Raw genomic sequence first — 25373 nt, 5'->3', positions numbered from 1 at the left:
AGAAAAAGAAAAAGAAAAAGAAAAAGAAAAAGAAAAAGAAAAAGAAAAAGAAAAAGAAAAAGGAAGGGTGAAGTATCCTCTAGTGAACAATCACATAGAGAAATTGGAAAAACAAAATGCTGTTTACATTACAAAATTATCTTACCTGTTATTTTTATTATCAATCACATACATAGCTTTGTACAGAGCTTTCCAAAGCATACATAAGACAAGGTCTGTAATGCAGAGCTTTAATAATGTAGATAAAAATCTGATATGACTGCTCCATGTATAGAGGTTTCAGGTATCAGAATTCCACCAATAAATTTAGTGAAACCATGTGCTCTTTTTTTAATGCCCATTTTTCTCTTTAAAGTGTAGTTGTAAATGAGTATTGCTTTATTATGCATGTTTCCTTTAAAAGTGAACATGACTCCCTTTAGGGGAATTCAAGTAATTTGTTGCCACAGTAATCTTTTCTATCCTGAAATGTTAAATACTTGGCTTTCCTCCATGCCTTTGCCTCTCTCTAGTCTGCAAGTGTCATTTCCTCCCTTCTTACTTTATACTCAGTGTTCAGATGATTTTTCTTCTTTTCCAGTTCATGATTAGGTTACAGTCAGGGCTGTCCCTCTGAGTCATCTCTTTATTTTCTCTCCTTCATGTCTTGTGTAATTTGCAAGCAGCCTGCATGTCTTCCATTCATTACTCTACCTTTCTACATAATCATTGCTTCTTATTTCTATTTTTTTTTTCTAATAGGTTTTAATTAAAATGTCTGCATACTGACTGTAAGCAAGGATTTTCTTAAAAACAAAGATATTTCCCAAGCTTTGTCACAGAACTGCATTGTTCTTGAAGTAATTACAATTTGGCATAAGTTACATAAAAAGTATGGTAAATAAAACTGATACTGCAGCTTCTGTTTAGTAGGGTTATTCCTTCAGGGAATCTTATTGTAGATGGGCCTAATTCTAAGTCTGACTGCAGCTAAATATCCTTTTGTCTCAGCAGACATTAGACACCTATAGGCAGACCTAGAAAACCCAGGGTTCATGGGACTACAAAACACAATCCACAGGGATAGCACAAACCCATTTTCTGACCAGCCCTGTGCCCTCAGCCAAGGGTAATGTATATTACCCTTGTAATATAACCTGGTGTATATATATATAATATGTAAAATAACCTGGGTCTCCACAGTCTGGTCAGCAGTTAAAGTTGAGCTCTGAGGTGTTCAAGCCAGGCTCACACGGAGGCCTGAATCTTTAAAGATTTGATCTGTTAAAACTGTGAGCACCATTTAACGGGTATGCACAAATGGCTTTTCTAAAGCTTAGTATCTTAGCCAAATTTGGGTACATTTTGTATGAGCAGTCCTAAAATCCAGTTCTTAACCAGTGGGCAACTTGATGTCAAAACTGAAGCCACTGACACAAAGCAAATAGATGTTTGAAAATTTCCAAGGAATATTCAAAGCAAGATATTCTCTTTTAGTCTCATTCAAGTATGCCAAGCATAGAAGGTTTGGGGTGAAAAAAATAGTTCTAAAAGAGGTAACTAAAATTAGTATCTTGGAACCTGGTTATCATCCCTTTTTCTGACTGTTGTATAGCAGTTATAGCAAAATCTCATAAAAATAACGGGAAAAAATGCAGACAAAATTGAATATACAGAAGTTGGAAAAGGGGCAAGAACAGAGTATGTCTTTGGACTTGTTTGCAATTCAGTTGGAAAATTCATGTTCAAATAAGGGTTTATTGTTCTCTTTTCTCATTGTTGCAAATATATTTGTATTAAATGTTCAAAACATTTCAGGGTTTTCAGCTGTTCACTTCCAAAGCTCTAAGGAATTACATTTTCAAGTGCTTATCTGTTGGAAAGCTTTGAATTTCGTTGGCCGTCACCAATTATCATAGAATCACAGAACAGCCTGGGTTGGGTGGGACCTTAAAGACCATCAATTTCCATTCCCTCTGCCATGGGCATGGACACCACCCCCTAGATGCCCAGGGCCTCATCCAGCCTGGTCTTGGAACACCTCCAGGGATGGGGTATCCACAGCTGCTCTGGGCAACCTGTGCCAGTGCCTCACCACTCTCTGAGTGATTATGGAGAATATGTCTTTACCAATAGGTACTTTCCAGCAATGTCTTAACCATTTTGTGCAGCCAGAAGTGTAGTTTCAAAAAGCAGCAGCTTAAAAGACTGAATAAATTCTCAGAAGGTTCATATGGGTTGAGGTCTGGACTGTAGTTGTTGTGCTACAAGTGCTATCTAAGTTAACTGATTTGAAGTTAATCGAGATATGTCTATATGAGGGGCATCCATAGATCCATTGAAACATAGTTGCATATTAAGTCTGAATTTTGTCAAGTATTTTAACTAGTAGATGTATTTCTAAATTAGCAAGAATTCTCTATTACCGTATTATTCAGATGTAAAAGAAGAATGACTAAAATTTTACGTTTGCCAAAAATATTAAAAGTTAAATTTACCTTTAAATCCAGTACTTCCTTTTAGCGACAGAATTTTGGGAATGCATTCATCTAACCTCTGTTCGCTCTTTCTAGGTCTGCAGCCATACACTAACTATAGCTTCAAGCTTACTGCTTGTACATCTGCTGGGTGTGCTTCCAGCCAGCCACTTTCAGGTCAAACTTTGCAATCTGCTCCTCACGGTAAGGAGAAAAGGCATTCTTAGAGACCTGCAAAAACATAGTCATGAGGGCTTGTATTTTGTAATAGTTTAACAAGGTGTAAAACTCCACCATCATCAATCAAGCTATCATGGATAAATTTACACAGGAGAATCCATCTCTTTTCTAAGAGCATTTGGATCTCAACATGCTTTTTATATTGACTGCCTGGCACTGTACTTCTGCTTTGTTTTTGTGACAATTTTTCCACATTTATCTTTAAGTTAGCAAGGTTAGATTTAGCAGATGTCTATTTTTCAAATCACAAATAAATATGCAGAGACAGCTATGCATAGAAAGGCTGTAGCCTTTGGCTTTGTTCTCCATTATTATGTACCTTGTCTAGTTAGCTACATTTAATGAGGGTTAAATTCAGATTGTGTTGTTAGATTCTCTTATCCTCTCTGGCTATGTTTAATGCATTTGTTACATTGCTGAAAGCAACAGCACAAACTGTGCGACACCTTTCATTGTCTGTCATAAAATAGTGTCATTGTGATATTAATAGGGGTATGGCCAAAACCTCATCATATCATAGTCAGTTCAACAGAAGTGGAAATCTACTGGACTGAACCAAAGAAACCTAATGGACTCATTATTCAGTATCAATTATTTCGTGATGGAGAACAGATATTCTTGGGTGGTAGTAGAGACCTGAATTTCACAGATGTTAACCTGCAGCCTAACAGTAGGTAAGGCATGTTAAAGCAGTTTGGTGGTATATGAAATGTGTTCAAAATAAGTGTTTGTGAAACATACAAAAATGTAAATTACTCTTTTAACAAAAGAAAAATCTCTTATTGTATTACTTAATTATTGGAAAATTGGTAAAGCGCACTTTTAGGAAGCTATGAATGGTGGAGAGTCTTAATCAACTGACTTCTCTCTCTGTCTCTTTTTCTTTTTTTTTTCTTTGAGAACATCATTCTGACTGACTGAAAGAGGGGGAAGCTTTTTATTTTCCCCTTTGGTTGCTGGTTGTTCTTGATCGGTTGTTTTATTTCTTATGGAATATACTTAGAAAAATTAAAGTCTTTAAATGTTAAACAGCACTGAATGTCTTTTATGATATTGTTTTGCATTTTGAACATACTGACATGAAAGCATCAGCTGCTAATACTTTAATTAGGCCATTCTGGAATTTGTTTTGGAATTTTTTGGTTAATATTTCTTATGTAAGCTAATGTAAATTTTAGTATAAAAATTATTGTTCTGATAAAGAATCACTTCTCTTATGTAAAGAAATCTTAAAGGTGAAAGTGCTCACTAATGCAGTATTTGTAGTCTGTTCACTTTAAATTGGTGAAAATGGGAATGTTCTATTACTGATATGCTTAAAGCTTCTAACCATAGTGTCTACTGATCTTTTTGTGTTTGCGCAGATATGTTTACCAGCTGGAAGCCAGCACCTGGGGCGGCAGCAACACTAGTGATAAATACGTTATACAAACACCAGTAGGAACACCAGAGAAAATTCATGTCCCATATAATGTCACAGTAATTGATGCATATTCTATGTTTTTAGCTTGGGATACACCAGGTAAAAACATATTTCTATGTAGTGCTTTGTAGCAAAATGAAAGGATAGAAAAAATAGTATATTAAGGCAAGCAGGTGAATCATTCAATTTTTTTATTCTTTGTATTTGGTTTTAGTGTTGGTGTGATTTAAATAACTAGTATCTAAAGCTGCTGTTTCTCGGAGACATTATTTTAATAATGTTGACCTATATACTTGACATGGGTATTGTGAGGATTAGCTAATCAAAAATCCATGCATTAATTTGATCTTGTAAACTATTACTGAGCACAAGTAGTAAGGGGAAAAAAACAATTACACTGAAAATGAGTTTCCCCTTCTGTTCCAACCAAACTGAGTTACAGAGAGGGAGACCTATCAAACTTTTGGGCTGATGATGTCTTGATAACTATGCTGGCAACTAAAATGTCCAGTTGTCCTGCACAAATCAATTTTGAACTCCTTTAAAAAAACGTTTAAGAGTATAGTACAGAGATCCCATGCTAGCTTTGACCTGATAAGTTTTATTCACCACAGCACTTTAGTGTTATGTGGGCGTATTACCTTGCAGTATTGTAGGTCAGGAAATGCCCCAAAATTTTTCAGCTCTTGTTCCTCTGCTCCTGAACATTACCAGGTTGTCTTGGCCTGCTACAGAGGTAGGCTAAGAAGGAATATTTGAATAACATCATCTTTTTATGTTAGAAAATGTGTTCCGTTTTGTTAATGTAGATCACAGCTTAAGTGACTGCTATGGTTTGCTGATATGATAAAAATGATATGGTATAGTTATTGTGGAACAATGAGAGCAATGTAGTGAAAAGTTTTCTGTCTTGTGTAGTTCATCTCCAGCAAGGTGTTTTCCAAGATATTAGTTTTTTTCAGTTATACTGAGGTCTGGTTTTTTAGACACTTCAGATGTTTGCATATTGCAATAGCAATAATATATGTTTTATCAGTGAACTCAAGGAAGTTTTGATGTCACCTCTTCCTAATTATTTAAGATGTTTGTACTTTGCAGAGCAGTCACAGTAGCATCAATTGGCATTAAAAATAAAGTGACCTAGTAAAGGTGTTTTGCCTTCAGTGCTGGATTTCAAGTATTGTGGTAGTGCTTAGCAGTGTTCACCCTACCCATTTAAGCAATGATTAATAAATCTATAATACCCTGAGCTGTCAATCTTTTAGTTTTCAGAAGCACAAAATCCATTATAGAAATGATATAATATATGAAAAAGATTAAAATCTTAAATTAAACTTTTCTCCCTACTGCCTGGAAGGATTTAGAACCCAGCAGAAGGCAGGTGAATTCGAATGGCTTATAATCTACAGTTGGTTTTATTAGAAAGTGACTCATGCTGTATTATAGTTTTGATAATAAATATAATTTAAGATACAAAGTATTCAGCCACATTATAAATAGATTTAAAACATAGGAATATACTGGAAAAGAATAGGCTTTTGTTGAGTGGGGCATTTCACAGAAAAAGTTGTCCTTCTTGTTCTGGACCTTTTCTTTCCCAGCTGCTCAAATTCCTGTTACTCATAGCAGGTTGCAAACATGTAAGGAGAATTGGGCTTTGTGTAGGACATTTGGTAATATTGCAATGAAGACACTGTGTACAAAGGTTTCTATATTTCTGAAACCACAAGATCAGAGGGTTGAAGAAGAGATTGGATCTTATGAGTGTACTGTAGAGGATGAGGGTTTGATATATTCACACAGCTGTAGGAATTGCTCTCCTCAGTCAGGTGAAAGTACATGTCCCTCTTTCCAGGTACTGGGATGCATCCTGAAAGCTTATCTTACTTTTGTGGATATTTGGTGACTCAGTCCCTTCCTCTGTCACTGTGTTGTGGTGTCTATTATTTTAAGCCTTTAAGTTTGGATAAGGGATTCTTCTTTATGCGGTGCCCCTGACAGGATAAACAGGAAAGGAAAAAATGTTGTTGTTTTTATCACAGAGCTCCAGGGCCCCTAGCTGATCTTTTGTACAGGGATGGGGAATATTAAGAGCAGAGAAATGTTACTTCATGATACTAAAATAAACACTGTGTGCTAGAAATTAGTTCCTGACTGTTCATAATCCTGCTTCATGTTCTTTCTGAGACCTTTGCACTCTTGGTGTTGGTTTTTTTTTTTTCACAATAGGAAGACTTTGGGGCATGCAGGTGGAGGTTTATTTTGGAGGTTCTGATGTTCTGTTATGAGATACAGCCCGTTAACAGGTTCTGTGCATGCAGACCTCTGAGGCCCATATATCCCCAGCTTGCTGGAATTCACGTCACTGTGTGATGTAGTAGACCTTTTCTCTATTTTTTTTTTCTGTATGTGAATCCAACATGGTATATTGAAATAATACATATTTCCATTTAAAACCCAGAATGCAGCTTTTATTATATGGATTGTCATTCATTCCTTGACAAGAGGGGTGTTTTAATTGATAGTCTTCCTGAAAAAAGTGCTTTATATTAGCCAAGTTTTGATGAGAGGGTGGTTGGTCATAATGTCTTCCTGTCTCTGGATATCAGGGATGCTTTGGCATTCTATCTACTTATCTACTGTAATAAGTTTAGATCAAATATTCACCCTCAGTATTAATTAATGGTATCGTATTATGCAGACCTTCCTTTTTGATTGCTTTCATTATAATGTTTCAAAATCTGTGATGTATCTATAACTTCACAGATATGTGTCATTTGACAACTCCTGACTTAACTAAATAGCAAGGTAGCCAAGTAGTGGCTAAAGTGATGGATTCAGAAAAAAAAATATTTGACACACCTCACTCACTATGGAAAATAGGACTTTATTTTATGAAATGGGCATCCCATTATCTTGTGTTGCATTGCCTCAGTGAACAGACCTCAAAGGTATGGTACATTTCACTGATACGTTACCGAAGGATATGTTACAATTACTGTGGAACTATTAGTGCCATGAATAGAAACAGAAAAGCTGAATGGGAAAAAATAGTAATTCTCCCAAGGCATATCCATAAATGTTATTGATAGGTAGGTAGGTAGCTGTCCTGCATTTCAACTCATTGACAACCCCATTGGTCCTCACTGGGGTCCTCATTCTCTTGCATATACTCAGTTGCTGGCAGCAACACAAAAACAGAACATGCTCAAAAGAAATAAAATTCTGTCCTCTGCTTCTACATTACTTGCTTCATATGTTAATGATCACCTGGATTAAAATTCCTTCTTACATCATGTTTTAATAATCAACTTCATCCATCTCTGGGTTTGCTTTAGCACTTAGAGCAAAGGTTGTGTAACATGTCTGGATTTCTATTTTGATCAAATTTGGTATTTGAATAACATTTGTGTCTTATCTTTGTCTCTTAGCTTCCCCAGCTAACCTGTTTTCTTGTTTATTTCAGAAGATGGTCTAACAAATTGTGCTGACTTGTGCTAGGGCAATGTAACATTTCCTCTTTTCGGTTCTCTCATATAAATTAGTGTACACACCACATCACTGTAGGCCAAATTTTTCGAAGTTCTGCATCTTGAAAGTACTCAGCATCTCCATCTGCTACTGTCTTCAGAGTCTTATTTGGAACACTTGTTACAACCAGAATGATACCTGGATACATAAAGTTTATTTTTAATATTTAAAATCAGAAAGCCAAATACATGTTTTTATTGTCTGAGATTAAAAAATAAAATATTACTTTAGACTTCATTCTCCTGCTTTTTTTTTTTTTTTAAATAGAATTATCATTTTTATTATTTGTTGACTTTAACTGAAACAATTCAGCCATTTTGCTTGAATTGTGATGGAGTTTCACATCATATTAAACAGTTTTCATCAACTGACTTCAAAGAGATTTTTGGTGACCAGTCGGTAAAACAGGCAGTGGCTTTTCTCCCTAAATCTAGGCAACTTGTGCTTCAGATTCAATTTTATGAGCTCCATTAGTTTTGAAGTACACAGAGCAGTTAAACCAAATTTTCAGAGTTTTTGCACAGAATTGTCCATTGAACATTATCCAAATATGCCCACAAAAAAAAAAAAAAAGGTTTAGTTTGATTGACTTGTCCCATTGCAGAGTGTGCACCTGCTGTGAAATGAAGTCACAGTGAAAAAAAGTGGAATAATTTAACTTTTTTATTTGTAAAGATAATCAGGGTTTTTCTGATTACATCTTAACTTCATAAATGTTAAATAACCTATCAGCATCTAGTTGTTGTAAATTATGAAAAAGAGCATTGCTGGGAATATTAACCAACTAAATCCTTGTTCTTTAGTGAACATGAAAATGTGTTATGGCAGGTTGTCATTGTGCTCATGGTAACTTTGACACCAAATAACAAAACTGCCATTTGCACTTAGGGTAAATTGGTTCACTTGTGCTTTTACGGTTCCCTTTATTCTGACATAAATTTATGAATTCTGGAACTAACCAAGTCGTGTGGTTTCCCAGCTGACTTGAACAAATATGACCATTTCATTTCCTTCAGTCATCAGAGCACACAAGGTAGTCGTTTCAGACTGGCTGCAGATGCTAAAGGCTATTCTGGAATATAAAAAGTTTTTTTGACACGTTTTTGTGTTGCATGGGTGGATTTCTTCATTTTTACAGATTATACAGTGATCCTTTGATCTTGGCATTGAATTAAATTAATCAAATTGTGGAAAAATATTAGAATTTTTCATGTAGTTTTATTTACAGTTTCCTGTTCACTTCCTCAGAATACTTTTTCTGCTGACCATATTTATTATTGGTATCATTCATTAAACATTTTCTGCCTTTACGAGGAGGAGATTAAGATTATGGGTTTTTGTTTTAGCATTTCGGCTGAGATATAGACTGAATGTTGGACAGAGTTATGTTGAAACAGGTATCATTTGCTTCATATTGACATCTGGATTCAGCTGTCCTTGCTTGTACTTAAGCTTCCTTGGGAACCCAGGTATTCTGAATAGTTCAAATTTTTAAGGTTTCTGGTGATTTTGCCTAGAATAAATGCACTTATCAGATGCAAAAAAAATGAATTACATGAATTATGTGTCGCTTCATAAGTTAGTAGACGTTTCTTGCTGAAATACCTGGTTTGTCATAAGGACTGGAGAAGAAGACTACCTTACCTTACCTCAGCAAAAAAAAAATATATATTTCTTGCAGGAGCCATCTACTATACTTCAAGATCACCTCTCAGTTTTCCTTTGTAGTATCCTGCACAACTTAAAAAGCTGTATTTCTGTTATTCTGCTCTTAATTATTTTTTCTTTGAAACTTTACACTGAGGAAAAAAAATACATTGGTATTTTATCTGTAGCCTTCTCCCTTCACCTCCTTCAGTGGTTAATGTCAGCACCTTCTTCATATAAACTGAGCTATTGAATAAGGTTGAAGCCATGCCTACAGTGCAGGGCTATTTTTTCATTTTTTTAGTATAACAACATTTCATTTGTCTAGCACCTAGTGAAGTAGCATATTCATATTTCTTTGGGATTTTTATGTCCCACTTTTCTTTTGAGAATTGTAAAAACTTGGTATTTCAAAGATTTTTCTGATCTTCCAAAGTACATCTGTTTATAATACCATGAAGAAATTTGAAATCTTTCCAATTTCCTGTATATTTTTTTTAATGTGCATATTCATAACAGTGGAAAAAAATGCATTATTAGCTTCAGGGTGATAGTATCAACAAATATTCTTTATCAGAAATGCACCAAAGCTACGATTACAAGAAAGAAGGGACTTGTTTTCCAAATTAACAAAGTTTCTCAAGATCTAGATGAGTCTCAGAACTGCTTAAAGGCATCTGGTTCTTGGTGCAGTCACAAAGAAATCTCTGTGACATCCAAAGTAGGTATTGTGTTGAAAGAACAACGCGCTCTTGCTAATCAGATGCATCTTGACTCATTTCAGAAAGGTACCTTGTCTATGTCTTCTTGTACTTTGTTTTTACTTAGGGCTATGCCTTAAGTGACTGCAGAATGAAGGAAATACACTTAACTGACAAACTCTTCATTGGTTATTCTCTTGGTTTTATGAAACCACTGCTGTCTGTGTAGAACAGTAGTAGAGAGACAATGAAAAGCCCATGTCCTAATTACTGGAAAATAATTGTTGTTATGTTTTGTTCATGTACCCTGGATTCTTCTTTCACCCAAAGACACCAGTAAGGAAAAGAGTCTCATTTAGATAGTAGCTGGAGGCTTTCTGACTGTGAATATTGATGGGTCTGGAATACAAGGATACAGAGAGCTGCAGCCTAATGTAGCTCTTCTCTCCACACCCTTTGAAAACAACCACTAGCCAAACAAACAAGAAAAACCAAACCAAACCAAAACAACCAAACAAAGGAAAAACAAACAAACAAACAAAAAACATTGAGAAGCGATGTGGAAAGAAACACAACAAGATCCAGGAACTTCTGCCAGTCATTCTGAAGTGATGGTGTATGGCTTAGTTTGTTGTCTTGAAATATTAAATTTTTCAGCTTCTCAACAGAACTGGAAAACAAAGAATTGACAGCATGGGAAGATGAATAGAGTGGAAAAATGTTTGAATTTGAACAAGATAGTAAAAATCAGTTTCATTTCTCTTCAACAAAAAATAAAAACTAATAGTTTGTTTTATATCAGATGAAATGATGTTGTAACCAACGTTTGTTGGTTAGTGTACTGTACTTTTCTAGTAGAAAAGGCTAAGCACCTACACTCAGGTACTGCTGCTGGGCTAACAAGGGATAATTTGCCAAATGGAGGCAATTCACTTTGATCATATGACTCTACACTCCAAAAGTGGTGCTTAGTAGCTGTTAGCTCTTCAAAATAAGGAAATAAAAGCTGCCTGATTCCCAATTATAAGGTCACTCCTCTTCCCAGAAGTAGCAATTGCAACACTTGCATTGACTGAATTGAATTTTGATTTTTAACTAAGAACTGTAATGTCTGTCTTCCAGTTACGATCTGCAGGTGGATCTTTTCCAGTTTATATTTAAATGTTTTTAGTTTCCAAAAGAGACAGTAGGCAAAACCTCCAGAGGGGCTTACATGTAAAATTGCATATGATGAATGTCTCTTTGAAGTTGTTGTGCACTGTTGTTAGTATTTCAGATAATCACTGGTTCTTTGCTGTTTCACAACAGGGATATTTGCTGTCAGTACGCCTCTGGAATACAACATCTTACTAAATGCAAGCAGCCCCGCTCTGCTAGTGAAGCCAGCAGGTCAGGAGCATTTTGCTTTTGTGGATGGCCTAGATCCCTATACCCTGTATGAGATAAGACTGCAAGCATGCCAGAATGGTAAGAGTTTTTTTTCAAAGACTCACCTCCATGACTGGAAAGAAATGGAGATTTGCCAAATAGATTCAACTCATGAAAACAGATAAAATAATATTTCTACATCAGAGTGAAATGTTTACCTAGTGAAAGGAAAGCCTAGCACTGAATGAAGCATTAAATATTTCTCCATGTTATATCATGAATATTTTAAATGGAGATTTTAAAAATGTATTTTAGATAATATGTACCTTTTTATTAAAAGCTATTCGCAATAGCATAACAATTATTGAAAATATGCATACAGAACAAAATGGGTTCTGTAGCTGTTCACCTGGAAGAAATACTAATCACAGACACTAGAGAAGAGCCCAAAGATTACAAAATTCCTTAAACTTAGTAGAAATTCTCAAAATCTGAAATCTTTCTAAACTGATACCTTAAAACCAATTCTGTTCTCACCTGCACTGGTGAAAGTTATAAGAAAGTCACTGATGGAGTTGCACGTATTTAAATGAGTCTTTAATAATTAAATGAGGCACCATTTCATTGGGAGCTTCTTGACTTGACATTCATCAGCTTTCACTGTACTGTTATTTCTGGTAGCTTAGTCTAGAAATGCTCAGTCCTGAATTCCATCTCAAAGAAAAGTTTAGCTAATGGATGAAAAAAGCCAATTCTGTCACTGTCATCCTAGCATGTCAGTGAAATCCAAATTGGCTCCTTCTCAAATTTCTCCAAAATTTTTATTATTTTAAGCCTCTTGTACTGACATATAACTTACTGGCCTATGGACATTGTTGCACATTGTAAATACCATTATGAGATCCCAAAGAGCTTTGTGAGGACAGTATAATAGTTGTGATTAGACAGACAGCTTGAAAGAACATTTAAATAATTTACCACGGAAAAGATTCCCTAACCAGTGAATATTTTAATATATTTTCTGTTTTGTTTTATTACAAATCATCAAGTGTTCTCTTCAAATCATGAAGTGTTCAAAGTGTTCTCTTGGTTTTCACTTCCTTTGATTGTTTCATCCAGTAAATGTAGCCTTTGTATATTCCATTTGGAATATTTCCATTATTTTCTCGTGCTTTGCATTATTTGCTTATTATTTTTTTTTCATTTCCATTATTTTCTTGTGTTTTCAATTTTTAAAATTACTTTTTTTTTTTTTTTTTTTTTTTTTTTTTGTCAAGGAAGAAACACTTATCTCTAAACAAACTTCTCTTTTTGTAGGTGGGTGTGGAGTGGGTGGTCGCACATACTCAAGAACTGCTGAAGCACCTCCTAGCGGATTGAGCCCACCTATTGTTAAAGCAATGGGATCTGCACTCATAGAAGTGAAATGGGCGCCACCTAAGACACCAAATGGCATCATTACTAACTACTTTATTCACAGGTAAGTGCTTTATCACCTCAGATTCTGTAGCCATATTAAACTGTTAATTTCTTTATTCCTTGATATATTAGAATGTGAAAAACTGTAGAAGTATATGGTAAAGTTTGTCTTGTTTTTTTGGTTTTCAAATGCTATGGCAAGATGCTGATGTAGGGATAGACAAATTGAGAATGAGAGCTGAGACAAGAATCTTATTCTACAGTAACAGAAAGAAGGTGAAAATACATTTTTTTAAAAATCAAAGGAACAGGCAATAATTGAAAGATAAATGCTCATTGTGGGTGTTTGCATAGACGACTAGGTACCTTCTTCAGTCCTCTCTGATAGACACTTGCGAAATTTGGAAAGGAAGTAGGAGTAATTCACTATTGTTGAGATTTTCAAACTCTGAAGTGGTTTCTGAGTTCCTAACACAAAACAGTTTTCTAAGAGGAATTATGTTCCTGTCTATGAGTAAGTAATCTGGAGTGTGATTATAGTACAGTTTAATTCTATAAAATCTTCCAATTAAATTATAGCTATTTATGTTCCTTGGTGTTTGAACTCAGCTGCCCTGTCTAGGTGGTTGACTTGACACATCCTCACTCCCTTAGAGGGCTTCATAAACTCTGTGTGAAGATTTTTCTGTTAAGATATTTGTGTTTAGAGAAGTATCAAAGTAGCAGAGCACTGACATCTACTGTGCCCATTGATTCTTTAAAAGCTTGCTGAAGGGTATATGAATAGCTTCTTGAATAGCTTCAGAAAGTCAGAGGACATAAAACTCAAGCCACGTGTTAGAAAATGATTTAAACTCTAAATTTTCTTCTTTTTTTTTTTTTTTTTTCCAACTATAAACTTATAGCAAAAGCATGCTGGGCTGAATCTGGCCTCCCACGCAGAATTTGGGACATATTATTATGTTAGAGCTCTGACTGAGAAGACAGGGAAACAAATTACATTTTGAATCAGCAGTGATAATTAATATAAATTCACTTTTGCATTAAGCACGGTAGTCTCTAAAAATTCCTACTTTTTTGAAATACCCTTTTCTTTGCTCCCCTTTTCTTTGCTCTTTTTAATTGTCTCATCAAAAAATACCAAGTTCCTCTCCTTTATAAAGAGAAATAAAGTGTACATTATAGCCTAAGACATGTCTTCACTCTGTTGGTTTTGTAAATAAAGCTGATGATTACTGCTGCTATTCCATGGCAGCCATAGAACAGGAAAACAGGAAATATAATGCAGAAAGCCTGCTTCAATGAAAAATACTGTAAATTGAATTTGACAGCATTTGATGGCATTTGATTATTCTAGTCACAGCCAAACAATGATATAAAGAGTAATATGAAACAGAATGTGTTACTGCCTAGCAGACTCAAAAGCAATAAACCTTCCTCCAATGTGACACAATCACTTCACAATCATAATTGTAGCCTGTTTGATACCTCTGAGTACAGCAGAAGGGCACTGACTGACATAGATACATTTTGTTTTTTATTTAAAGTGAAATGAAAATGGCGCACTGGGGCTCCAGATACAATCGTTATATTCACCTACATAGGCATGAATCACTTGGCAGTTATTTCAGCTGAAGTTTAAATGTGCTTAGACAACAACAATATCAAATCTTTCTCAGATAGCTGCAAAAAAATCAGAAATGGGATGTAAGAACATAGTTCTTTTTCATTTTGTAGCCACACATAGCCTTACATTGTTGTAGCAGCAAGACTGCAGTATTTCCATGGGAGGTTATGGCATGTAATTTCTTCTTCATCATATGCCTTTTCCTTACTGCATCACTTAGAAAATAAATTCATTTGACTCAAAACCTAGAATGTTTGGGGAGCTAGTGTGGGTGCAGATCCTTGCATTAAAATGTCAGGACTCATTCTTGCTACTCAAATTAATAAAAACACTGGCAAGTTCACAGACATTTTGTCAGAAACTAAAAATTAAAATTTTAGTTAATGATAAAAAAAGATGGTGACATTTTATTTTTGATTCATATAACAATATTAAACACAGATCTGCGGCTTTTAAACTTTTCCAGCAAAGACCACAACTTAGAAGAGATTGTGAATGAGAAAAGATGTGGTTCATGAGACAATCAACTAGTCTAGTTCTCTTTCCATTCATCATTACATAACATCCTTGTGACAAACAGAGAAATTGCTACCCTGGAAAAATAATATTATGGAAATAGATAATATATTTCTTGCTGTATTTTAATAAGATATACACGTACTTCACATCAGCTAATGGAACTGCTCTCTATTGATGACCAGTACACACTGTATAAGATGCACAAGATGACTCCTAATATTTCCAGTAAAATTATAAGGATTTGGGTTCATATCTGGCTTAAGGGAGTCTGAATTTTTGCCAGTGTCTACATCATGCTCAGCAAGATTATGTTATTTAGTACAAGTATGTGAGATTGTAATGTAGCTCATTAGCTGAGCGATCCTGATGGTGAAAATGTAGCAGAAAAAAATCAACAGGCAATTTAAGACACAGGAGATGTCTCCATGGCTGTTAACTGCTCTGACTTGCAGTGCAGAGGCTTCTAGATTGATTCTTTATGATGACTTAATTGCTTACCCTTATACCATTACCATGAGCTACACCAAAGACAGCTTCCAAGGCACACATACATGTATTAGTAGATGGTTTAATATAAAAATCCTTATGGATGGATATGTCAATAGGTATGAGAACTCATGAAGGATTTTATTTATACCTGTAATTGATGTAATACCTAATCTAGCCTAGCATGTTATGCAGTGGTCTCAATTTCCTTTGGTACATTTTTTACAGCAATGCTTGTAAATAGGGAATAAAAAAAAAAAAAAGGAAAGAGAAAAATATGCAAATCACATAGTATAGATGTGTGTATAGATTAGTGTTGTAAACAAATGGCAAGTGAAGCTTGCTTTGTTTAGTTGGATATGAAGCTGGGGGAGAGGGTGGAGGTGAAGGGAGTACATTGCTGGTGCTGCATTGTTTCCCCATGAAATCATTTCAGAATGTTTTACCCTAGGAATAGCAGACACCACAAAAACCATTACTTTTGTGTTCATGTTGAAAGATAAACACATGGAGAAGTTGACCTCTAAGACCTCAGGGATTCACTGAGTCTTCCTCCACATAAGGAAACTGAGGGGTGAGAGTTGCAGTTAGTGTTGTAGTCCTCTGCATGCAGCTCTATAGTCATCTGTTACAAAGAAGATTATGTTCTCCTCTTTGTTTCATCTGGCTCCAATTGGCTGTGGGGCAGGGAGAGTTTGCCCTTATAAAAATAACTGTATCTGAGCATCTTCAAAATGAATGTAAGCAGCAAATCAGACTATGCAGATTAAGAGACAGCTTCCAGCTCTTGGAAATGTTATTCTCTTTTGCAGCTCATTGTACATAAGAAACACTTCCAGTTAAATGAGCAGTTGAATCTTAAATCTTAAGACGATTGAAATGATTACAGACTGTTCAACCACTTCTGTTCAAAGTTTATTCATACATGAAGATACTCTGTTTTTTAGCACCACAGATGGAACCATTTACCTAACCATAAGTTTCATTCATTAAATATTCAGCAGTAATAAGATCTAAATACTTAACCAGACTACATTGTACAGCTTTGCCTGTGGATGAGCTTACTGTTGGTAGCATATTTGATCTTCCAGTGTGAAAAAACTGTTTATCACAGAATTTGTAGAATTTATAAAACATAAATGTATGTATTCATTTAAGTGTCAGTGCTTCGCCAGACAAGACAGATACTACATGGAACTGTATTGTGCTGTAATATACTCTCTATTCACTTATCAGCAGAGATCTTTAGGCATGTTTTTGAGCACATAGGGAGAAGACTATGTATTTAGGTGCATTAAAAAGGCATAGTAGCGATTCATCTTTTGGAATTGTGTGCCTTGCGCTAAGTCATTGAACAAGATCCAAGCAATAGTTCTGCAGAGGGCTGGTACTAAAAATATCTGATGGAATTTGAGGATCAAGAGGAGATTTTGTATCTCCACATGTCTAGACATCTATGTCATTTTGTTGCAAGAGAGTATTGCTTGAGAATGTTTCCTTCCAGTTCTATGTGCCAATATTCACCCAGTTCTGCCAACCAGTTCTCAGTATCAACATATCTTATAATTTGCCTGCTTTACCACTCTAGAGACATTTTACCTCAAAACACTTGCATTTTCAATAATGTGTTAACAATTAAAAATACACAGTGCCCGTATAGCCTGCTTATCTCAGAGTTTGGCAAAAGTTCTTTCATTTCATGTAAGAAAATAATATGCTCATACATGCCTTACTTATGTATACACACAAAGGATGAATAAACACACATTTATTCTTTATATTCTTGATGTTTGCCTTATGTACCTGAGTACGTTTTATTACAAAGAAGCTAAGATTGTCCATTTAAATAAAAATATGCATTTTTGTATTTTTCAAGTAATACTGGGATTGATCTAACAAAATAAAAACCAAAATAATTCTGCAAAATGCAGATTTTCTCTTGCCAAAAAAATGTTCTTCATCTTCTCTGTGTGTGTAGTGATGATGACACCTGGTAGTCAGACAAACTAATTTTACTTCTGTGAATTTGCCCTACTTGCAATAAAAGTGGCAGATAATGTAATTTGTTTTTTGTTGTTGGCAAGGAGGGTGAAAGTGCTTTTACGTTCTGCAAAGGCCAAGGTTCTTGTGAAGAGTAGGGAAAATACTTAAATTCATGTGCAGTAAAGCACAACTGTCACCGAGATTTATCACAGTGTTTAAATGTAACCAACTTAATTTCACACAAACATTTTTATGCCAAGTGAAAGAATTGATTTGATAACTCTGTTTTGAAGATGAGTGCTTTCCTTTTTACATCTGTTGTAAATTATATATTAGAAGGGGCCACATTAGAAAGGGGGTGAGGCTCATCTGTAATCTCCTCTGATACTCAGAATAGCTCCAGGTCCTAAACAAGCAGATGTAGTAGGAATGGATGCTACATACACATACACATGTATATACATAAAGAAAAAGTAAGTATAAATATTAAAATAAAAATCCATATGTGCCAAAAGCCTACACAATGAATTGTCTTTATATATCTAAGTCTGTATTTTTGTATAAGTTTGAATTTTTGAAACAAAAAAACACTGGAAAAAATACACAGTTTATTATAAAAAGCATTCCTTGTGATATTTTAATGAGTTTTTCTGGTATAGCTGCAAATTCTGCTGAGTTTATGCACAAGGGATTACTTATTCCATTTGCAAGAACAAATGGGATACTTATTGTGAGGAAACGAATAAAAAAGTGCGCAGCCTTTGTTTTGAGGCCATGTTATTCTATTTATCCCTTGCTCACTAGGTAACGTTTTTCTTTCACAATTGTGCTAATTTTCTGTAAATGAGGGATCCTCAGATGAGTATCTCCATAAATAGCTTGATTTTCAGAAATGTTGAAAACTTGCAGCTATATTGCAATTTAAGTCATTATTTTAACAACTTAAAATGTATTTCAAATTTCATGTTATAAATTTTGAAATTTGAAACACCTGATGTGTTCTATCCTGAAAGAACAATGTGGTATTATATTGTAAATCTGATACTACAGAGTGTGACAGCACACCTGTTTGCAGTGTTTTATCATATTCTCCTAGATGAATAATGATTAAATAATTGCCTGAAAATCTCTTCTTCACTACTCAAGCAACTGACACAGGTTCACAGAAATACATTTAAGGCACAAAGAGATATAGGTAATACCTTGTGTGTGTGTAATGTATAGAAATACGTTCTGTACTTTTGGGAGTTACAAGCTGAACTTAGATCTCCAGGACCCATTACCATGTGACTGTTTGATTGCTTTTGATTTCATTTCAGACGTCCTGTGGGCAGTCAGGAAGAGTTGCTTTTGTTCATTTGGACTGAAGGAGCTTTGAAATTTGTTGATGCATCTGATGCTCTACAACCTTTTACTCTCTACGAGTATCGTATTAGAGCCCAAAATGTTGCGGGGTCAGTAGACAGCCTGTGGGCCTCAACCCGAACTCTGGAGGCTTCCCCATGGGGCATGGGAGCCCCTGAAGCACAAGCAACAAGTCCATACTCAGTGCGTTTGAACTGGACCCAGCCTGTTTCTCCCAATGGTGTTATATCTCTGTATCGAGTAGTCTATCAAGAAAAGCACAGTGATCCAACATTGAGCATCCCAGCTGTTACTGCGCTAACTGTGATGGTAAGAACTATACAACAAAACCAGGTTTTGGTTGTTTTTATGCTGCTTTGATCTCTGTGGTATTTTTAAAATCTCATTTAACATGGATTTAAAAAGTGTTTTTTCCCAATTGCTAAGTAGGTTTTTGGTTTGAATTTTGGATTTAGCCCAGTGAAGATTGAAACATTTCACATTAGTATCTATTCCTTGGTAGATGCAAGTCAATTGCTCAAAAACATAAATAGGCCATGTCTTGAGGAATGCATGCATTTAACTTTGTCTGCCTTGCTCTGAGAATACTTTGTCTGATTGTCAAAATAGTTTCACGGAATCTGCACAAAGAAGAGCAAAATCTGCTCTTCTTGCATCTAATACTAGTTTTGTAATTCAATTGGATTCATAAATTGAATTAATTCATTAGTAATTAAATAGTTCATAAATGCAAAGCATTTGCATGAATACACTTTTGTAAAAATTCCCCTCATAATTCATTAGTAATATAAGCAGATCGACTTTTACTTTCATTACACATACATACAATAAAACATTACTTTAAGACTGTTTTAACACTGTTAAGATACCTTTCCCTTCAAAAGACTTTACGAACATGACCATCCATAAATATAACATTCCTATTCAGTATGTGGATGAATAGACAGGGAAGGTGGTTCCGTGAACTGACTAATATGATGCAAATCAGTGACAGAAGTGGTTGTAGTTAGTGCAGTTACCACTACTCCTCCCATCTATATGTTACATACTAGCCCTTCTACAAAGACAGCATATAGAGAAGAAATAGAACTGCAGTGCTATATATGAGGATAGCTAGTGGATTTGGCAGCCTCCTGAAAACAGTTTTTAGAAAGTGTTTCAGCTGGTTGTAATAAGGTTGGGTTTCCATAGCAGTGCCACCTCAACTCCATAAACCTAGAATTTTGTCTAAATGAAATTCATAGGCCATGTTAACATTGGATAATTCTGGAACTCCTCTAATTTCCTAACTAACCAATTAAGAATACTAAATAGCATTATGTTTGTTATTCATGTAGGATCCTAAAGGACATACTCTGGAATACCCAGTATAGTAACCTTGAAGTAACTTCCTTAGACAAATCTTGACATTAAAACACGGGCGAAGTTTCCAACTCAGGAATCTTGTGTACTTTTGTGGTCATACAGTTTCAAAACAGTTTAGTGTCCAGCTTCTTGGATGGATGGCTAAAGATATATTAATAGTAATAATAAATAATAATAATAATAATAATAATAAAATAATAATTAAAAAAAACAGATTCTGAACTGAATGATAGAAATATGTACATTTGGCTTCTGAAAGCCGAAAATTGTATTTCTGTTATATGTATGCTAACTTTTAAAGTAGATTGGAATTCTAAAGGTATTGAATTTCAGTAGGATGGTTGTATTTTGCTCCTTTAACTTGTTTCAAAAAAAAAAAAAAAAAAAAAAAAAAAGAGAGAAAAAAGCACAACCATCACAGTGATGGAACATCTAAAATTTTAAATGACAGGGCTTCTACTAATACTCTGCTTCAGCAGCATGCAGTGTGTTGCTGAGCATCAGAATTGACCTGGCTAGTCATGCATTGCAATACCTTCTAAGCATGCCAACAAAAACAGAAAATGTCCAAGATGGTTGTGTTGTGGGTAATAAAACCTACCAGAATGGCCTTTTAAATAATGTTGCCACAGTGTGTTTCTTTAACAGCATCAGTTAAAGGCCTTTCAAATTAACAAGCTATTATTTACTGAATTAGTATTTTCCTGACTCCAAAATCCTTTATTTTCCCCAAACACTATCCTGACTCAAAATGTCATTCTGGCAGCATATGCATGTTTGTTCTACTAATGCTGCACTGAAGCTGACTTGCATGTTTTTCGTACTCTCCTTTGTCATGACTGTTTATCGATTATTAGTTTTTGCTACGCTCTTTTATTTTTAAACATTATATTACCATTTGGGGAGAAATCTTTCTGCACAGCCCTTCCATCAGTTGCACTTGCTTTAAGCTGTTGCAGCTACACTAACTCAATAGAGTTGTTGCCTATTTTATAACAAGGAGCTGAGATCTGAATCCTTCCTCTTCTGAACCTAATGGAACAGCTAAAGCTTTGAATCAAAGTTATTGACATAGAGTGCATAGAGTTCTGTTATCAAAGATATCTTTTGGAGGTCAGGTCAATTATCCTAACGAGAAAACCTGGACAGCAACTTTCAAAGTTATAGTCCCTTTAAAATAGAGTTTTATCATGAAATTGCTGATATACCCTTAACTGTAGCTTTGTGAATGAGACACTTTAATTAAAATGTAATTTTATTGAAGGAACTAGCATTCCAATGATTAAACTTCTGCCCCTTTAAAATATAGCTTTCAGGGGTACTAAGCTAAATCATTTAATCTCCTAAAGCATCTCTATTGGAGCTCCCTCGTGGGATATGCCATTAGTCATTCTCTCACACAAGCTTGCATGTTACAAGCAAGACTTAAAGTATTAAGTGAGCAATGAGTTCGGTCCTTTATTTAATCTGTTAGACTCCATTCTTATCCCATTAGATTATTCCAGAGAAAAAGCAGTGCTAGAATCACAGTAGCCAATCCCACCCTTGCTCTCATTGGTTGCAGCCCAGTTGCCTGCCACAGCACATAATGCTTGCCCAAAATCCAAAGTATAAATACAATCCTGGTGGCACTGCAGGATACAAATTAAGGGTTTGCGATTGCCACTGCAGACTGTTATAATGTAGCAGCTTCTTTTCCATCCATTTCAAAAGCCAAATGAGAAGCATCTTCTGGGTTTTCAAACCATTTGACAGACTTAACCAGTCTATCTTCCCAAAATGTAGCTATTCACTCTCCATTGAAGGTTAATTAATCTGTACTTGAATTAACATGTTGAAGTTATGGCTGTCCAGTACCATAAGGTAATCACCAATCCTTTGAAATTCTGCACTGCCTATGGAGATAAAAATGAGAACTCCGTCCTGAGAGTAAAAGCGGCTGCCATTCATATGAAGGAGGATCTCCCTTCAGCGTAAGCAGCAGATAATGTACACATGAGCCATTTTGATGGTTTGCAGTTAAAGAGTGGTGTCACCCATCTCCCTAGCTTGCTTGGCCAGGAGTGTAGTGATGGATGGTATGTGACAGCAAGTTAAACTGACATTCTGGTTTATTTGCAGAACGAAGTCAAGTCAAGACTGGTTATAGTGCAAGCTGCTTCCACAGTATCTTCCTGATACATTTTAACCCTTTAAAGGGAGAATGATATTTAGGGCCTTGTTGACAACACTAATGTAAGACAAATGTGTTTACAGGGCAATGGATTGACAGTAAGTTCTCATTTACAGAACCCTGCAGAAAATGACTAGATTGTCAAAGATGATGTTTCCCTCTTCTGAACATAGGGCTTAAGCTTGTCAATGCAGCACCCACAGCTGATTTCATTGTAAGGCCAGTACCACAAATGGCAGCAAAGCATCAGAGCTGTTTAACTGCTGCGTGTCAAATATGGCTGTGAAGTCAAAATGTTTGGACTTTTCCTTGATAGATGTATAGCAGATAAGTAATGCTGTCTCTCCCATGACAATTGTATCAAATACTTGGTTGCTTACCATAAGCAGGAGAATTCAAACAAGCCAAAAAGATAAGCAAAAAATAAAAGAATGTGGAGCTGTTGGAATGCTTGGAGGACAAGAGTAAGCAAAAAGCATCCGGAGCTGAGGGTTGTAAAGAAAAACCCTGCCTGCATTCAGCAGTGCCCCCTGTTGTTATGTAGAATTAAGTCCTGTGTTCTGTGTTAATGTGTTATGTAGAATTAAGGCCTGTGTGTCAAGCCTGCCTCAGCAGTGTGTGATGAAAAGTACAGTGTGCTCGTTACAGGATGCAAGAGAGAGGTGTGTGCATTACAGACCTTATTCCTTGATAATCTTACATCTGTGCCTACCTGGAACCACACGTCTACTCACATTGTGTTTTGCAATATGAAGCCCTCCTGCCAAATTTATCCTACCAGGCTTTTTTGGCATACCTAAGTCAGCTTAGGGTGTAAAAAATTAATATGTCTCTTAGCTGATAACACTGCACCAGCAAAGCCCTTGGTTTGGATGTAGCTATGCTAACAGTTGAGAACATATGTTGGCTTACCTTACATTATTTGGGGAGGTGGTATGTAACTACACTGGCCAAGCTTCTCTTGGCAGATGCTTCATGTCTGGTAGGCAAATCTGTAGACATATTGCAGAATAGCAATAATAATAGAGGCCTTCATAGGAGAATAAGGCTTTGGCTTGCATGATTTTGCTTTAATAACCAAATGATAATTTGTATATTAAATATTCAACCAGAATAAAAATAAGAAAATAACAACTGCTTATTGTAAAGCTCTATATAACATATATTGGAAATAATCTTAAGTGTCCAGTACTGCCATATACACAAGGTCCCTATGCAGGATTTTACAGATCTCTGCAATCTTGCATCCAGAGTTAGCTCAAGTCTATTTATCACATTCAGAAATACTTAACACATCTGTGCGTGATCTTTCATTTTTGTATCCTCTAATAGACCAGTGAGCATTTGGCAACATTGGATGTGACTTACCACATGATTATTAACCTCCTTGTATATGGCATTATTCATTATTCAGAAGTTCAATATGCAGGACTGTACATGAAAACTTCCTTATAGAAGAGGGAATGTAGACCACAGGCACAAGAAAAATATGCCAAAGAGAGAGACCAGTAAAACTTTTTTATACATTCCTGTTTCAGATACCTGGGAAGTGGACTGAACTGTAAGAAAACAAGAGGAGAGTAAATGGAGGAATCCCTGCACAAGCCATAAATTCAGAATATGTGCTACTTAGCAAAGAATGAAAGCTGTAAACGGCAGTGGAGGGCAAAAGTTAATTAGGCTCCTGTGCTGCTGTTAGCAAGTGGAAAGTATCCCCAACTAGAAACAAGATGGCTGCTCCAGCAGTGCCCTAGTACAGCCAAAAGATCAGATCCTTAGCTATGCAAGGGCTTCTGGGTTAGGGGGAAATCATACACAGATGACTAATTTTTTTATGGTTCACAGCCGATCAAAGTGAAATTCAGCAGCTGTTCAGGACAAGTGACCACTCTAACGGCTGTAATATAACCCGCTAAATAGAGAGGGAATTGCATGAGAGCAAGAGGTTAGCTGTGATTATCGGCAGGTGAGTGCTTTATTGAAGTTGAAAGACCATTAACATTGATGGAGTAATTATTTCAACTTGAAAGTAATTACCTTGATGGGTGATAACTTCTCCAGTGTTCCCAGATTTGATTGGACCAAACAATTGTGAACTCTTGAAGCCTAGAAAAATATTACAACAATACTGCAATGTTTAAATTACTGAAACCATTGTTAGAGTATTTTAATTATGCCTAACACTGGAAAAGATTTTAACTTACAACAACTGGTGACCTCTCATGTATAGAGACATTTGCTTTCTAATTTCAATGAAATGACCCACACCTACCACGTGTGTGCTATATGTGATGGGTTTGCAAATGAATCATTTGATTTAAATGCAGTTTTTAAGACTCAGAGCCTCGTTAGCACGGTTTCAGGAAGGGCTTGTACTGGAACTGCTGTAATTGTTTTATTTGCCAGGAAGCCCAATAATATAAAATGCTTCCTGTGCTTTAGTCTCTAGACTAACGTCTGTTAAGCTTGTGCAGGATGAATACAGGACAAGTGCTACTTCATGTTGAAGGCTGATTAAAAAAAAAAAAAAAAGTGTGAGAGGCAATCTGTGTCTCACAGATTCTGTTGTTTCCATGCTGCTGCAGAATATGCTGGTTTTGGCACTACAGCTCTGTTTAAATAAGCATTTGGATTGGCACTATGATGCCCCTCCAGAAACTGATTAAGTGCTTCAGTAAGCCCCACCTATCAAGACAGACATGTAGAATTGCCTAATTAGAGCAGAAAGGATGAAAGGGATTGTTGCACAACTTCACTGATTTTGAAGTACCATGGTAATAGAACTGGATGAGAACAGGGAGAGAGGAAGAGAGAGACTCCAGATCCAGCCACTTCTATTTATTGCTGTAACCAAAGCTGCTTCAGTGACTCCCTGGATGCTTTCAGCAGCCACAGAAACATAACTTTAGACCCTGGTGGAGTTCTGCCAAGAATTAAAGAATCCTTGTGAATTAGGATGCGGGGCAGTAGGGAAAGGTTTATTTGGCATCTGTGAGGTCTTAATATGTTGTCAGGTGACTGGTGGTTGGAATTAGTGAAGGTTACAGTAAGAGAGTTTATTTCATTCTAG

The 25373-nt window shown here is 35.8% G+C and overlaps 1 protein-coding gene across 1 annotated transcript in view; it reads left to right on the top strand.

Moving 5' to 3' along the window:
- Positions 1-25373, top strand: part of USH2A (usherin) — a 410836-nt gene that overhangs the window by 339877 nt on the left and 45586 nt on the right. Inside the window, exons 56-61 of the mRNA XM_072035514.1 lie at positions 2553-2660; positions 3187-3370; positions 4061-4218; positions 11307-11465; positions 12684-12846; positions 18720-19074. Coding sequence (XP_071891615.1) covers positions 2553-2660; positions 3187-3370; positions 4061-4218; positions 11307-11465; positions 12684-12846; positions 18720-19074 — 1127 coding nt within the window. The remainder of the gene's footprint in view (positions 1-2552; positions 2661-3186; positions 3371-4060; positions 4219-11306; positions 11466-12683; positions 12847-18719; positions 19075-25373) is intronic.

This window comes from Anas platyrhynchos, chromosome 3 (assembly GCF_047663525.1).
Source record: "Anas platyrhynchos isolate ZD024472 breed Pekin duck chromosome 3, IASCAAS_PekinDuck_T2T, whole genome shotgun sequence".
NCBI classification, from domain to species: domain Eukaryota; kingdom Metazoa; phylum Chordata; class Aves; order Anseriformes; family Anatidae; genus Anas; species Anas platyrhynchos.
The sequence above is the reverse complement of the archived record's forward strand: the minus strand, read 5'-3'. Positions and strand labels throughout refer to the sequence as shown.